Source organism: Neopsephotus bourkii, unplaced genomic scaffold (assembly GCF_033783945.1).
Source record: "Neopsephotus bourkii isolate Nb327-2 ecotype Australia unplaced genomic scaffold, CSIRO-AGI_Nbou_v1 NB_250, whole genome shotgun sequence".
Classification (NCBI taxonomy): domain Eukaryota; kingdom Metazoa; phylum Chordata; class Aves; order Psittaciformes; family Psittacidae; genus Neopsephotus; species Neopsephotus bourkii.
Genome location: NW_026900760.1, coordinates 1,611,349 through 1,627,244, shown reverse-complemented (window position 1 = coordinate 1,627,244; position 15,896 = coordinate 1,611,349). Strand labels below are relative to the sequence as shown.

At 38.0% G+C, this 15,896-nt stretch overlaps 2 protein-coding genes across 7 annotated transcripts in view; both read left to right on the top strand.

Moving 5' to 3' along the window:
* The window catches only part of CAMSAP2 (calmodulin regulated spectrin associated protein family member 2), an 85,675-nt gene extending 74,596 nt beyond the window's left edge, over window positions 1-11,079 (top strand). For 2 of the 4 annotated variants that reach the window (XM_061346004.1, XM_061346002.1), the window contains 6 exons: window positions 524-660; window positions 1,202-1,422; window positions 2,478-2,550; window positions 4,537-4,652; window positions 6,194-6,312; window positions 7,818-11,079. In XM_061346004.1, coding sequence (XP_061201988.1) covers window positions 524-660; window positions 1,202-1,422; window positions 2,478-2,550; window positions 4,537-4,652; window positions 6,194-6,312; window positions 7,818-8,123 — 972 coding nt within the window. In that variant the 3' untranslated portion in view covers window positions 8,124-11,079. Of the gene's footprint in view, window positions 1-523; window positions 661-1,201; window positions 1,423-2,450; window positions 2,551-4,536; window positions 4,653-6,193; window positions 6,313-7,817 lie in introns of all 4 variants that reach the window. The other 2 variants (XM_061346003.1, XM_061346001.1) reach the window with 1 other exon arrangement.
* Window positions 11,080-15,694: 4,615 nt separating this feature from the next.
* The window catches only part of WDR47 (WD repeat domain 47), a 28,768-nt gene continuing 28,566 nt past the window's right edge, over window positions 15,695-15,896 (top strand). For 2 of the 3 annotated variants that reach the window (XM_061346000.1, XM_061345998.1), the window contains exon 1: window positions 15,696-15,886. The gene's annotated coding sequence lies outside the window, so the exon portion shown is untranslated. Of the gene's footprint in view, window positions 15,887-15,896 lie in introns of all 3 variants that reach the window. The other variant, XM_061345999.1, reaches the window with a different exon arrangement.

Sequence of the window (15,896 nt, the reverse complement as noted above, 5' to 3'; positions counted from 1 at the left end):
TGCATTTAACTGTAATGGACAGACACTGATTTTTCTATCTTGGGATACCTCAAAATCTTGTCTCACACATCTGAGATGTGCCTTGCTTGTCTGGAAGCATTCCTCAGTTCTAACATAACACCTGGCTTGGTAAGCATAAATTATTTCTATGTGTTACATAGTTTTGTGGTTTTTTTGTGATAAATTGACTTCATCTGTATACATACAGTCTTCCGAAGCTGAATACAGAAGTTTGTGCACTGTGGGATCTGACTGTAAACTTAAATATTTCACATAATATTTTTTTTCCTATTGGAGCTGAATTTTGTTTGCCTTAGGAAGCAAAAATTCCTATATGAAAAGTTTTTCATAGTCTTAAGAGAAATCTTTTAAAATAAACTAGTTTCAAATACTGGATAAGTATGTTATGGAATTGCAACCCAGTGTATAGAATTAAGTGTCTAATGACTTGGCAAAATCAGTTGCTGTATTCAGAGATCTTGATATTTTTGGGTCCTTTTCCTTCAAATACTGTTGCTGCCAGGATGATCAAAAGGCAGAAAATGATATGGCAATGAAAAGAGCAGCATTGTTGGAGAAGCGTTTGAGAAGAGAAAGAGAGACTCTGCTTCGAAAGCAGCAGCTGGAAGCTGAACTAGAACATAAGAAGGAAGAGACAAGGTAAAACTACATGTCGTGCTGCAGATGATCAGTAACAGTGAATGTAGAAATGTCTGCTTTAGTTAAAAGCGTAACTTCATGTCAAAAAATTCCATTTTAATATCCAAGATAGTTAATCCAGATGTGCTGAGGATTTCAGCTGAAGACACATGTCAGCTGGCCCTGCAAAATCAGCAGGTGCATCAGTCTGTAGCTCAGACTCAACGCATGTGTCATGCTGGCCTGGGTGAAGTTCCTCAGAGCGCTACCCCACCTTGTACTTTCTATTCTGAAGGAAAGCAAATCACTTTGGGCTTCTTCCTGCACAAATGCAAAATGCTTACTCACAGCAGTCAAGTTAATAAACATGGTTTTGATTCTATTAGTAAAAGTATGCCGAAAAACTTAAACAAACTGAAAATCATTAAAGCAAGTTCCTCTTACTGCTGTCTGAGGAGTTTAAAGTTGAAAAAAATCCAGTGCCTGTGTTGTCCTCACTGCTAAAACTGTTAATCTGGAAAGTTCCTATTGCTAAATTTACTTGGTGATTTTTTTGTTTTAGACGAAAAACAGAAGAAGAACGTCAGAAAAAGGAGGATGAGCGAGCACGGCGGGAATTTATTAAGCAGGAATATATGAGAAGGAAACAATTAAAGCTAATGGAAGACATGGACACTGTCATAAAGCCACGTTCCCTCTCAATCAAACAAAAAAAGCCACGTCCAAAATCTATTCATAGAGATCATATTGAATCACCTAAGACACCAATCAAAGGTCCACCAGGTAACAAATGTTCATGTGGAAAAGAGTCTGTTCATGCTAAAACACCAGCTTGGGGTTTGGTACTAACAAGCACGTGCGTTTATTAGTGTCTTTGCTAAGCTGAAGCTGCACGTGAATAAACTGCAGAGCAAAATCTACCAATAGAAACAAAAAGGTGAATGTCACTTACCTGCTATGCATGCATGCATATATCAACAAACAAAAAGGTTAACTGTATGAAAACCCAGTGGAAGCACTAATGTGTGTTGAAAGGTTCATACACACCCATGTATTGTTCACTAATCTCTTCTTACACCTATAGAGCTCAGAATGAATAGCAGTTGGGAGATATGAAATCAATTAATAAAATGGTGATTATAAGGTTAGAGTACTTGAACTTCCACTTGATGCAGGCAAAATGAAAATAAGAAGTAAATTTTGTATTTCAAGTTTTTATACTTTGCTCGCTTAGCTACTGCACGTAGCCCTAATCGCGTGGAACAAAAAATTTGGTGTTCTTTAAGGTATCACATTTCTGCAGTATTGATTGGAAAAAAATATTGCCCATTTACAACTGGAGAAAAAGTAACCAGACTGCTCAGTGATCCTTTTTGTTATAGCATTGTATAGGCTTGTTACTCTGCTGTATTTTCTCTAGCTGCTTCCCTCCATCTTCCAGTATACTTTGAAGTATTTCCTTAACACCTTCCAAAGATTCCATTCCAAGCTTTAAATTAAGTCTCTTAAGCTCTCATTCATGAGGACTTATTAACTTCGATTGCATTCTTCAATTTGCATAGTGCCAGTATTCATGCATCCATGCTTCACGTTAATGCTTGGTTTGAGACCATCGCAGGTGGCTGCAAATGGCTGGGTGTCAGCAAGTGTTTAGATGCAGTGCACCACATATGCATGCAGGTATATCATGTATGGGTGTAAGAGTCTCATGTATAAAAGCTCTTACTGACTTTCTGATGCTGGTGTTGGGTCTAATGAACAGACTCTATTACTTGCTTAGGTTTATACACCTTAACTTTGTTTTTATCCAGGTTCACAGCTTTATCGTGTTTTTTCAGTATCTAGTCTTTCATTGGCATCGCTGAATACAGGGGACAATGAGAGTGTGCAGTCAGGCAAGAGAACACCAAGGTAAAGCTAAAATAACAGTTTCATTTAATAAAATTTGATAATCAGCTATGTAAAACTAGCATGAATTTTAAAGAGGTCATGTATATATTGTGTACTCCAGGAACAGGTATGTTTTTCTGATTTGAGACATTGATAATTTCCACTGTCAGGCATTAGGTAACCAAGCCATGATCATTTGTTTTACAAATTTTACTAAGTAAACCAGTTGAGCAGCTATAAATGAGGTCAAAACAAAATGCTATTCACACAGCCTCTTTAATTCACCTGCTTGGATTTAAGTCTCAACTTGCGGCTATTTCATTAAACCTATATGCTACGTGCAGCTACATAGTTTCTTTCGTTTATTTTAACATTCTTTGCTGGCCTTTTTTTCCCCTTAGCAGTCACACAGGGAAGTATTAAACATTCATTAGGACTTCAGCCTTTTCCAAACACCCAAATTTAGTTTGCATTACAAACCATGTGGAAATTAAATAAGAAGATATTAAAATAAGATAATTTTTGTTCATTTTATTTCCAAAATCTATATTACGATTCAGATGAAAATTATTTCTGTGTAACTATGTAATTATACTCAGGGGAATACTTTTTTTTATATATATAGGAAAGAACTAGGGAAGAAAGGGAAACTAGGAAAAGGAGTTTGATAAGGAGTACTCTATAATTATCACATCATGTTTTCATGGCCAGTATGCATCACTTACCAACTCTAACTTGACTGCAGCTGGTTTCAGTTGACTTTTCAGTTTCCTGGATGTCTTGAGAACTGACTTGAGAACTGGTTATAACATTAGAAACTGCACTAAAATGATACAGGTGTGCTAAGATCTCTTAAAAATTACCTGTTTTAACTGATAGGAGGATTTCTCCCAACTGTATTAGCTATCAGAAAAGGCTTGATGTAGCTTATCTACACAGAACTTAAAGGAGATGGCCCTCATCTATGTAGTCTTAGTTGTATAGTGCTGTACTGTGCTTCTAACGGACAGTACTTTGTATTTGATTTGCGGAGTTGAGACTTTTAAAATATGATAAAATTCAGTACAAATTGCTGAAAGGAACAGAATTGAAGGAATTTTCAGTATCTTTCCAGACCCATGCCATCAGCTTTTCGTTTCTTCAGAATTGTGTTTTGATGATCACACCAAGTGAATTTCAGTGATATCTTTGAGGTCTCCTTCATGGAGGTGCTAATCCCAAAAAAAGGTGCAGGATATGTAAAAGATTGAATTTTCATCTGTTGCTGATTTTAGTGGAAGTTACCATGCATATAAATGTTACTATAGTACTACTTTTTTTTCATATTCTGTACTGGTAGTGCTTTCTCACTTAGAAAGTTTTCATTTCCAAGCTGCAAATTGGGCTGGCTTTTGCAGTAGCTGCAATCAAAAAAATATCTTGTAACAATCTAAGAATAACTTGAAAATTTTGCTTAGACCTTTAAATGTAACTACTCACATTTGAGTGCAAGCACAGCCTGAAGTTACTGCTTGTGAAAACAAAATTTAGAAAGGAAATTATCTTGCTGGCTTAAATACGGCAGTTCTCACTGCCAGTTGTTGTAATAAGTATAAATGAACTAAACTTTTACTTCACATTCGCCATTCTATCAAGAACTGCTTTGTTTGCTACATGAAATATCATTGTTTTGTTAGTACCAATGGAAATGTAACCTGGGTTCCCACTTAGTAATAATATTCCATAGTTTAGATTGTCTGTTGGGTTTCTTTTCTCAGATGTAACCCAAAAATTTACTAACATCCACCTCACGTAAATACCAACTTCTTGCATCACTCAAAACACTTTATATGGAACATGAACTCAGTTATCCATTAATTTCTTCTGTAAATATTTTACATTTAGGTTTATAGTCTACACTTCAAATAATTGTGTTCTACCTTAATACAGTTTGCTTTCCTTTCATATTAGAAGGCATCTCTGCTGAACATTGTAATTTTTGTAATAGACTTTAAAATTAATGTTTAGGTCCGAGTCGGTGGAAGGATTCTTATCTCCAAGTCGCTGTGGTAGTCGTAACGGAGAAAAAGATTGGGAAAATGCATCTACAACTTCTTCAGTCGCTTCTGCTACAGAATACACAGGTCAGGGGCAGCAATATTGAGGAAAAAAAACTGACTATTAGTGGTTCTATGCATTAAAAGTTTTTCATTATCTTTGGTTTCATAAAACTTGATTGAGGGCTTTTCATATAAATGTGAAGATGGTAACAACACAAGGTTAAATTTTTAAATCCAAAATAAAAGTACTGAGTCAGTAGCATTTGTGCTAACCAGAATAAACTGCAGTTTGGCTCAAAACAGCAACTGGGCTCACATACCACTGGGCACTCCAGCAAGGCAAGAAGAGTTGAAATTTAAGCTAAATTTAGAAGAGAGTTACAAAAGGCAAAAACCCAAATTGCAGCAGGAAACAAAAGTTCTTTTTCTTGCCCACATAATATCTCATTGTTTGATAAAAGAGTAAAGTCATGTTGGTGTTTTCAATAAACTTCTAGGGAGATCAGGTTTGACTGATGGGGCTGCTGGCAAGTGTTACTGTTGAAAATAATCTTATCTCCTTTCTGCTGAAATTACTACAGTCTGGGAGGGCAAATTGTACATTTTGAACATCAGAAAGTACTTAACTAGTTTTGAGTAATGAAACTTCAGTAAGTTTGTGTCAGTTTGTGCCACTTGTGTGTGAAATTAAATTACAGGACAGATAGCAAGATTTTGCCTGGGTGATCTTGCTGAGTTTTCTCATAAAGACCCATACTGCTGAAGATCATCTTTAATAGCAACTGTGTAGAGCTTATTTTTAAATGAAGGAATACGGAGTTCCTAGGAATTGAACAGAAGGCTTTTTTCACATGTTTTAATATCTTCACTCAGTCAGATTTCATACGGATCTTTTGTGTTGATTTTAGGCTTTTTTCCTCAAAGCCTAGACAAACTGAGATTTTTATCTTAAATTTAATTGGTAATTGCTTATGTATAATATTGCTTTCTAAGACTTCAAATTTGTCCTTACATGGTTTTGGTGGTATTTTTAAATGTTCTTTATACAAGTGCATGTGTCTTTCAGAAATTAAAATAGAGGAGATTTCTCTTTCAACCAGATGAATCAAATCTCTTTACAGGTGGAATAATCTGGCCAGTGTCAGGCCAGATCTCATCCCTGGTTTTGTGTAAAACATTTCTGGAATACAAGGTGGATAGGCTACAGTAACTCTGAGCACCACATCAGTTTCATTGTTACTCCTCTCACGCTTGTAATCACAAGTGTATGTGAACAAAATGAAAGAATTTGCTCCCTCCTGAATGACTGAAATTTTAGTTAGAAAATGCAAAACATTTTATTGTTCACAGAAAAGGTCCTCTGAGAGAAAATGCATTTACCAAGACTGTCAATAATGATGATTTAATAATGAAAGACACATTTGTAAGCAAAATCAGTAACAGTTGAAAGAATGACATTTTACTTGCTTGTGAAACTTGTGGTCTCTATTCTAATTCTATTTTACTCCTATATTTGTATTTTCATGCATGCATAAGATCCATACCAGAAGTGCTTCACAGCATTTCAAGTAACTCTTTGTTGGCTTGTTCATTAACTAAGCTTATTTGTCATTCTTCCTCCATAGGACCAAAGCTCTTCAAAGAACCCAGTGCTAAATCCAATAAGTATATAATTCAGAATGCACTGGCACATTGCTGCTTGGCTGGAAAAGTAAATGAAGGTCAAAAGAAAAAGATACTGGAGGTAAGGATATATTCCCCTAAAAGCATAAACACCTGAGTCAAACCATAGTCAGGCATTAAGAAGGCACTCAAGTATAAATGTGGATATTGAAAGGAGTCTTTCTGAGGTTACGCCAGCTCTTATCTAAAGGCTTAAGTAACTTCTGTGCCTTACTTCCTGTGTAGACAGATTCTCTAGTACTATAGAAAAACAGCATTCTACATGCAGCATAGGAAGCTGAATTAATTGACATGTTGATTAATCATTACTGCTTGCTTAATGTGGGAACTTCAATATGTAGATTTTTATAATTTGCTCACAAACTTGTTTTACATAACATGAAAAATACCCATCTTACACAGCTCCTCAGATTAGGACCTTTACAACAATAGGATAGCTCACTCATGAACAGAAGGAACTGAAATACTCCTAGGCTTTTCTCCAGTTTCCAAGCAGTAGGACAAATTCAGGAGTTCTGCTAAAAAAGGTGCCTTCCAACCTTTTCTGTTAACCTGTTACAAACCTTTCTGAAGATACACAAATACTGTAAGGGTGAGAACTCGGAGACCAGTATGTTTCCCTGCAAAAGGAATAACAGAGAATATGAGCATTTAGAGTAATGGGACTGTTCCTTTTTACCAACTGGGACAAATTTGACAGATTAAATACATCAAAGAATACAGGTACTTGGAATCTAGATTTAATTTCTTTTCTGGAAAAAAAAAATCACAACAGTATTTCTTGCCCTTTCTTCTCTTCATGATTCTTCTGCATTCATGTCTAGATGCTGCCTTCTCTGTCTTTCTAGCTACTTTTTGGAAATAACAAGTGAGAAATCAGGACAGCCTCTTTCAGTTCAAGTAACTGAGAGCATAAGAACCCCCAGAAATCCCAGGAAAGAACAGCTGTTAAAAGGTCATGCTTAACTCTAGGATGCAGAATATATCACTTGGTAGAAGCTGTACATGTTCAGGGCACGTGTCCCATATAGTAGAAGTTGTGTTGGGTGGAATAGGAATCTGAAAATTTCATCTAATAAAGAACTTTTGCTTAGTACGCCTCAACTGACTTTATGGTTTGACCAAACTTGAATGGATTTAGGGAGGTCTGAAATATCTTTTTGGCATTGGAGGATCTTCCATGCACATCTAGATATATCTAAATTTACCATTCCCAAACTTGGAACTATTAGACCTGCTTAATGAAATGGATGTAAGGATTTTTATTGGTCTGTAAAAAATTAGCTAGGATGTCTGTCCTTGAGGTGTAACACCTCAAGGTGAGATTGTCTAAGTAAATAACGTTTTGCTTGAGAAAGATAACTGCCTTATCAAAACCCAGGTAGGGGGGAGGCTTAGTAAATTCTAATAATTGAAAATAATGTCCTTTAGTGGATAGAGTTAGACATAAGTTTCAGCTCTGGTAGAAAGCAAATAAATTCAAAATGACAATCCAATGATTGTGGTTGTTTTGTAATGACGATGCAAAATTCATTTTGTGAATCTTTTTCTTTCTTTCTTTTAAAGGAAATGGAAAAATCCGATGCCAATAACTTCTTAATCTTGTTCCGGGATTCAGGCTGCCAGTTCAGATCTCTCTATACATACTGCCCTGATACTGAAGAAATCAATAAATTAACAGGAATAGGTCCCAAATCTATCACAAAGAAAATGATAGAGGGACTGTATAAATACAACTCTGACAGGAAGCAATTTAGCCACATACCTGCTAAAACTTTGTCTGCCAGTGTTGATGCAATTACCATTCACAGCCATTTGTGGCAAACCAAGAGACCAGTAACTCCTAAGAAACTTCTACCCACCAAGGCATAGTAAATGGGAAAAAATTTCCGTAAGACATTTATGATAAACTTGCACTTCATCTTTACTGCCTATAGGAAATAGATTTCTAGTTGCCAACAAGACTCTTAGAACTTAAACTGGACACCCAAGTTCTATTATCATGTCCAACTGGAATGTAAACACAGTGTTTAGGAGTGCAGAAGATAATCGCTTAGGTGATTACAGAAATGTTTGACTTGTGTGGAGATTCGTATGTGCTAATACAGAGTATATTTGCTCTGTATTTTGATTAGAAACACTGAAGCACTGAATGTTCCTCTTTAGTGACTCAGACTACATTTTTTTTACATCTGTTGCCTTATATGTTTGTATTTGTGCTTGTCTTGAAATATTTTCTCTTTCACTAAAAGAATACTTCTTAATATTCTCAGTACCATTGAACTTTGCATACAAGCTTACAGTAAAGACTAAATGAGAAGTTGTGTATCACCGAAGAACAGCTGAATGGGTCTGTTCTGCAATATCCTTATTGTATGTTGTAACAAAATCAAGATTCATCCCCCTTAGTATTTACAATTCTGTTTCAATTAAATAATACTGATTTGCTCATAGACTAAACAGTAAAGGAAAAACCTTTGAACTGCTTGAAGCTTCCTTCAAATAAATTATTTAACAACTCAGGGTATAGTTCGGTGATGCAGTTATTCCTGTTTCTGTAAGTTGCCATCTGAGATGTAATGACTGACCATGTGTGTGTTCACAATAGCATTAAAATGTAAAGTAAAAAATTTGGTGGGCCTCTAAAACAGTTGAAGCAAATGTGCTTTGTTCTGCATTCTTCCAGATAAAGAGCGAGCACATGGTCAGGTACTGCTTCTCCAGGGAAGGAATGGGAACTTGTGAGTTATGTCCCTGATGTTTGCCTGACAGAACACTAAAAATATTCAGAAGAATCACAGAATTCACTAAGTCACAGATCTTTCAGAAGTCACTTATCTTATTCCCATTGATTTTATTGTCCAGGCCACTGTCTGTTCTTCCTGCCTTCAGACCCACCAGCTCAGACAAGTACATCTGATAAGAATTTTCAGTACGTCCTAGTAAATTGTTCTCTTGACACGATCTAATAGCCGATTGTCTTGTGACACTGAGCGATTTTAAATACATGTGGCAAAAAAAGCCTAAATGACGTTTCAGTAATGTATAATATGGCGAACTACAAAACCAAATTCTAGGCATACTTCAGTATTATTTACCAAGGGCTGCATTTTATTTCAAAACAGTATTTGATTATTTTATAGATCACTACTCCATCTCAGTGTTTGTTTCTCTTATAATTTTCTTTTAACATAGCACTGTTCTGGGAGGAAAAGAAAAAAACAAAAAGAAACTACAAACTTGAAGCCTCCCTTAAATCTGTGGCTGTTTTCATAAAGTACACAGTGTACACCAGAGGATTTGTTGGGGGAAAAAATCTCATTCTCAGGAAAAGACTTGAATGATTTGTGATTCTGTTCTGTTTCAGTGTTGTGACAACTACATTAACATAAGACAGTATTGTGCTGTAAGTACGTAGTCCATTCTGTTTCATGAGGATGCTAAAACTATGTCCGTATTTCTCTCATTAAACTGCTTTGAGAGAAACTGCCTCACTACAATGATGTACTCATCTACTTCTACAAAAGATGCACAGGAATGAGATGTCATTAAGCAGGTTAGAACAGTACTTTTTTTAAATTATTATAAGGCCTTAGGCATCAATGCATCTGATTATCAACATTTTCTCAAAAATGCTGTCAGTTTTACTGTAATTTATGTTCTTATATTTATGTATATTTGTTAAAACTGTAAAAAAAAGAAAAACACTTTAAAATACATGTTTAATATGTATGTGGCTCAAAACTATTTGTGGTTAGCGAATTCCTACTGTTTGCATGTATATCACCAGGATATGTAACTCTTATATTTCAAGTGTATACAGATCATGTATATAGGATATAAATATTATTAAAAAGGGGGGAAGAGGGTTTGCACATTCTGCCTGTTAGACAGTTGCTACAAACACTAAGTAGGAACATCCTGAATAAAAGTATGAAACTGTGTACAATATACAGTGATTCAAGAGACTAGGAGGTTGGAATTAAGTGAAACACGTGCAGTGAACAACTTCAAAAGAAGTTTTATCATTGGAGGCTTTTTATTTCTAAAACCTGTACTCTTGATTTAACTGAAGATTTGCAACACCACAAAGACACATGCTTCAATCTAATCAAAGTGAGCTTAAATGACAGGAGTATTCTCTGAGTAATTTTAAATATACCTGAATGTATCATGAAATTTACATTTGTCAACAGGTTAAAGATTTGTGCAATGTCAAAAAGTAGAATGTGAATAATGCAGTTGAAAATTTCATTGCTCGCAGTATAAAGTTTTACTTACCACAGGAAAAGTAAAGCTAGATACACTTTTCCTTTTTAAGCCTGCAACTTTTCTAATTCCAGTGGATCTTTGGTTGGGATCATGTTTAAAAAAAAGAAAAAAAAAAAAAAAAAAGAAAAAAAAAAGCTTTCCATAAAGGCCAGTATTTATCACTGACCTTTTCAGAACACACTGGTGCTTTCATCAGGGGTATTATTATTGTTGCTACGACTGAATTGCCAAACTCTTGTCTTAGTTTTTGGAGCAAAATTTCATATTCTAACAGTCATAATAGCTACTGAAATCTTTTTTTCTTTTTTTTTTTTTGTTAGTATGACTGTTAGTTTTTATTATTTGGCTGTTTAAAGCCAAATTCAGCTTATTTAATTATGATTTAATGGGCACTGTTGAAAAATGTACAGTGTATTGTGTGCTTACTTGTCCACTTCTATGGAGCATAGCTTCCATATTTTTTCAAATGCTGTGCTGTAAAATATTGTCATTGCTACTTATGTGGTACAGTGTAGTTTTTTCCTTTCATTTAAATAAAAGCATGGCACCAAAACTACATTTTTTGTTTTCTTGCTTACATCTAAATATAAACTGAAACTATAAATAGTTCACATTAAATTAATATTTAGATCTTTTTTCTTCTCACATTTCAGCAACATAGAACTTGTAGGAAATCTGTACCATTTTCATTTCTCCTTTCATTCCCCATTGTCTTTCTTTCACAGACAGTTTAGCTTTCAGATGTTATCGGGGGAGACCATTGAAGAATTAGTTGCTTCATCTCTTTCTTGAGGACAGCATGTTGTTAACCTGTTCTCTTCAGAACTGAGTTTCACAACTGTAAGTCAGCTGATAAGTTCCAGTATTCCAGTTCACTTCCACTGTTCCAAAACCACAGAAAACTTACTGGTTGGTAACAGTGATTGCTTCAGATGGGAAGGTTTTCAAGATGAACTGGAGCCTTAACTTGTACTTGTTAGTGGTACAATCTTGAACAGAAATAGTATCAAAAATATGGTCTCTCTTCCAGATCTGTTAATTAACAATTTTTTCTAGTCTGTCATGCCTTTTTGGGGGTTTTGTGTTGTCCTCCTGGGTTGCAGAGCAAGAGCAAGGAGTTGCTGAAAGGGAACATGACATCACTGCATTGTCAACAGGCAGGCTGAATGGTTGGACTAACTTACGCAGGTAAAGAATCTCTAAATTTCAGAGCTATTCAAAGGGCAGCTTCAAGAATGCAGGAGATGTGATAGTACGGCTTTTACTGCTGAACTGAAAATTAATGTGGATGAACATGAATAGCCTTCCCTCTTCTCCCTAAAACTGGGTATTATTCAGCCAGCTCAGTCAGTTCCTGTACAGCATCACAAACAGGCTGCCACAAGCAAGGAATTATGTTGGAACACAAACACCCAGTTGCACCCAGTAAAGCTCACTCACTCCCTGGTGAGTCCAGCTCAAAATTTTCATCTAAGCCCAGCCTTTGTACTTACAGGCTTTAGAACCAATTTCATTTTCTTCATCCTTCCACCAGTAACACCACAGTTGAGAAACTTCAGAGCACACCTGGTTAATTTGACAGACTATGACTACCATGTGTCTGAATTTGTATAGAATTTGTGAATCAACATCTGTACTGCTGTGGGATCCAGAGAGGATAGCAGGTATCTTCTATCACCAACTGCATGATAATCATCTTGGTTACGCTCAGAACCTAAGCTTTTGGATCAAGCACACTCAGAGGTGATGTAGAAAATGGCTTTAATTCTCAAATCCAGTTGTATTGATCAAGTGTGGATGTTTCTTCTTTAATAGATTAATAAAAACAGGGCTTTATAAGGGCAAAACCTTTAAGTGTATCTATCTTTTCAAACAGCAAATTAGCTTTCTTTGCTGCCTTGTTAGTAATTTAATGAACTGATTACGTCCTTTGAAGAATTTAGGCTATAAAGATCTGTCTTGACAGCCACAGCCCCTTACATCTGCTTGTACATTTCCTAATTAATTAAAAACCATTTAAAAAAACCCATAAATTATCTTATTTCAGTTCTCCATGGCAGGAAAAAAAAAAAAAAGTATTTTTAACATGCACAGCATCTTTGTGCATTTATAAGTACTTTGTTTTTAAAAGTGAACTATTCCATTTAGGAAAAAAAGGTATGAATTGTGTTTGTGTATGAATACATATAAACGCACATACACTTGCAGACTTACTTGCTTCCACACATGTGAAAAGAAATACCCTTTATTTAGACAACCACAGCAAAGAGATAACAGTAGGGAAGTTACACTAGCTTAATTCCTTCTAGGAAGACAGAAAATCAGCTACCTTGTCCACTTCACACTTGGAATTACGGTCTTCGTAAGAGGCAGGGAAGTGATACACAACACAGACGTTTAAAAGCTCAGTACAAACTCCTTGGGAAATGGAATGCTTAATGCCAGCCTTTTTTTCAAATTTCTGAATTCAAGGGTAATCCTGCTGGATGCCAGACAGAACTGCCTCTGATCTGAAAAGCTGATAACTGGGATTTCAAGAAAGGACAAAAACCTCAAGAGACTTAAGCATTCCACTGAAAAATGTTATTTAAAACTTTCTTCAGGCTCTAACTCAACAATTACAAAAAGCTGGATGTCTATAATACTTAGGAGTAAGTCATTATTCAGTGACACATTTGTTAAGCAAAGCACTGAAAGAATTTCTTTTCACATAAAATGTGTTTAAATTTTCAGGTAATGGTATGGAACTTTATGGAAACATACAAAGTAGCGTCTATGGGCATTTTTATGTCAGTGTTAATCTCTTAATGCAGCTTTGCAGAAGGACTCAAAGCTAATATGAAGCTTTCCGTCAAGGCAGCTCTTACTCTTTCTACATCATCACTGATCTAAATGTCTACATTACAAGACCTGGCAAGGCCCCACAAGTCTGCAATTATTTAAATTACCCGAAGCCAGATTACACTTTGGCTCAGTGTTTTTCTTCTCTGAACTACCTGAAACTGAGCTGTGATGCTGACGTAAACAATTCTGCTATAGTTTATGCAAGAATTTTGCTGAATTGTCACCCCAAAGTTCTAGAAATCCTTTCTTGAAATGAGTGAAAACTGTTTCCAGAAGTAAAGTTTTAAACATTTCCTTTTTTTTAACCTTTTCATAAAACCATTAGAACATAGCATAAAATGTAAAGACTTGAATGGCTCTGTTACAATGGCTACAGATCAGAGGCTTGGCCCATTTTTATGATGACAATACAAAGATGCTTTGCTGGACTCCGCTGTCAGATCTTAGGCCAAATTAGCACTAGAGAGCAGTTCTAAGAACATATACAGCTCTGCTGACAGGGTCTGCAGCCACCTGCAACAGCTGTAAAAAGGTCACACAATGCCTGTCTTACTTCCTCAAGCATGCCAAGGTCAGCCTGCAGACTGCAGTGCTCTGTCTTGTCAGTAGGCAATGCAGAATTCCTCTCTTAATCCTGATTTTCAAGCTCTCTAAAACCCACACCCATCAGCTTTGCTATTCATGAGAGTTACCTGCTTTGCAACAATGACTAGGGAGTTCAAAACAAGCGGAGACCATCCCAAGGACATATTTCCATGCCTGGCTAAAGTTAGGAACTAGCAAAGAACAAGGTCTTTCATCTGCCCTTTTCCAACAGGATGCCTCAATGTACCCTCACTAAAGAGTAGTACTGTGCACCAAGATGCTACTTGTACTTCCATTCCTCTTCCTGAGGCTGGATACTTGGTTCCTGAAATCTCTTCCAGCCTATAGGAATTTGCTACTTCCTTGTGAAGGGCCTGAAATTCATAACAGGAAACAGATTTCATCTCAGGACCTTCACTGAAAACCAAGCTGTTGTACAAAAGAAAGGTAAACCACCATAACATTACTGTGAAATCAAGATTAAATTTAAAAGCATATGTGTGTTCACCTAGTGTTTTGTAGATTAAACCTGATTTACAATTGATTTGTCTTACCCAAGTGTACATTCAGCAAAGTTATACATACTGCTCTGCTGCAACTTGAGTGTTGCAGCATTCCCTGACCCTGGCAGAGTCACTGCTGTGCAGCCAGGCTGCATTCCCCACTGGACCGCCTTCAGCTAGGACATACCTCTGTATCATAATAAAAAAAATAATAAAACATAAAATTTGGTCTTTGCTACGTCCTTTGTCAGTGATTTGTCACATCTTCATGTTGCCAGGGCCTGCCAGTGTGCTGTAGCATACACACAGGGAGTTTGCCCAAGTGTACTAGAGCTCTAATACGATTTTTAGTATCTCATAGCTGTATGTAAACACTGAGCATATTAGCTGTTCAACATAATTCTTAGATGCCATAAATTTGACTTACAAAAAACGCATACAATCCAACCAAATGACAACTTACACGTACAGATATCTTCATAATATATGCACCATATGCATACATATGATTTCTGTGAAGAATGTGTTCTTTTCCAAGCAGTAGACAGCAGAACCACCACAAACCCCCTCGGCTGGCCCGAAATGTGGCCGCCCCTCACGCACTAAAGCTGTTGCCAACGAGCCGTAAGCCTCCGCCGCACGAGAGAAGGAAACACGGTTGTGGCAGAGCTTGACGGCAACCCACATCCAACGGAGGAACGGTGCACCTGCTCTGTGTGTGTTATGTGGCTTTAGATACCCGGGAGGCGCTCGGGCGGTAACAGTGGGCTCGATACCCTTGCGGCTCGGCGGGCAGAGCTGAGAGCCGAGCGCCTGAAGGGGCCTTTTGAAGGGCCGGGGCTGCATGAGGAGCCCGGGACACCCGCCCGGAGAGGAGGGGAGTGGTTTTAAGTTATTCCCAGAGCCGCACTCCCCGTTAGACAGCCGTTCCCTGGGAACGCGACGGGCGAAGGCGCGATGGGCCGCTCCCCCTGGACAGACCCGGAGCCGCCGCGGAGTTTCGCGAGAGGACTCCGCTGAGCCCGGGCTGACAGCTGCTCCCCCTCCCGTGGTTACCTCGGCCTCGGGGTTCGCCCCGCCGCTAACAAAGCTAACCCACCAGCCTCAACGCGGCGACCGCCACCATCTGTCCCTCCTACCCACCCGCCCTCGGGCGCGGCAACGCCCAGCCGGCGCGGCCCCGCCCGCCCCAGTCGCCTTCCAGTCAGGCAGCGGCGCGGGCACCCCGCCCGGGTGCGGCGCGGGGAGGTTCTTGCGGTGCGGTGTCGCGCCGCCGGCAGTCCGCGGTGAGGGCGGGTGGCAGCCGCAGCGCGGAGCAGAACCGGAGTGAAGCCTCGACACTGGGCCGGGCCCGCCCTGCAGCGAGGCCTGCCGCCATCTTTCCCCTCACGCCCCGTTGGTGCTGCGCGAACGGCCCGCTGGGTCCCTCAGGTGAGTGTCG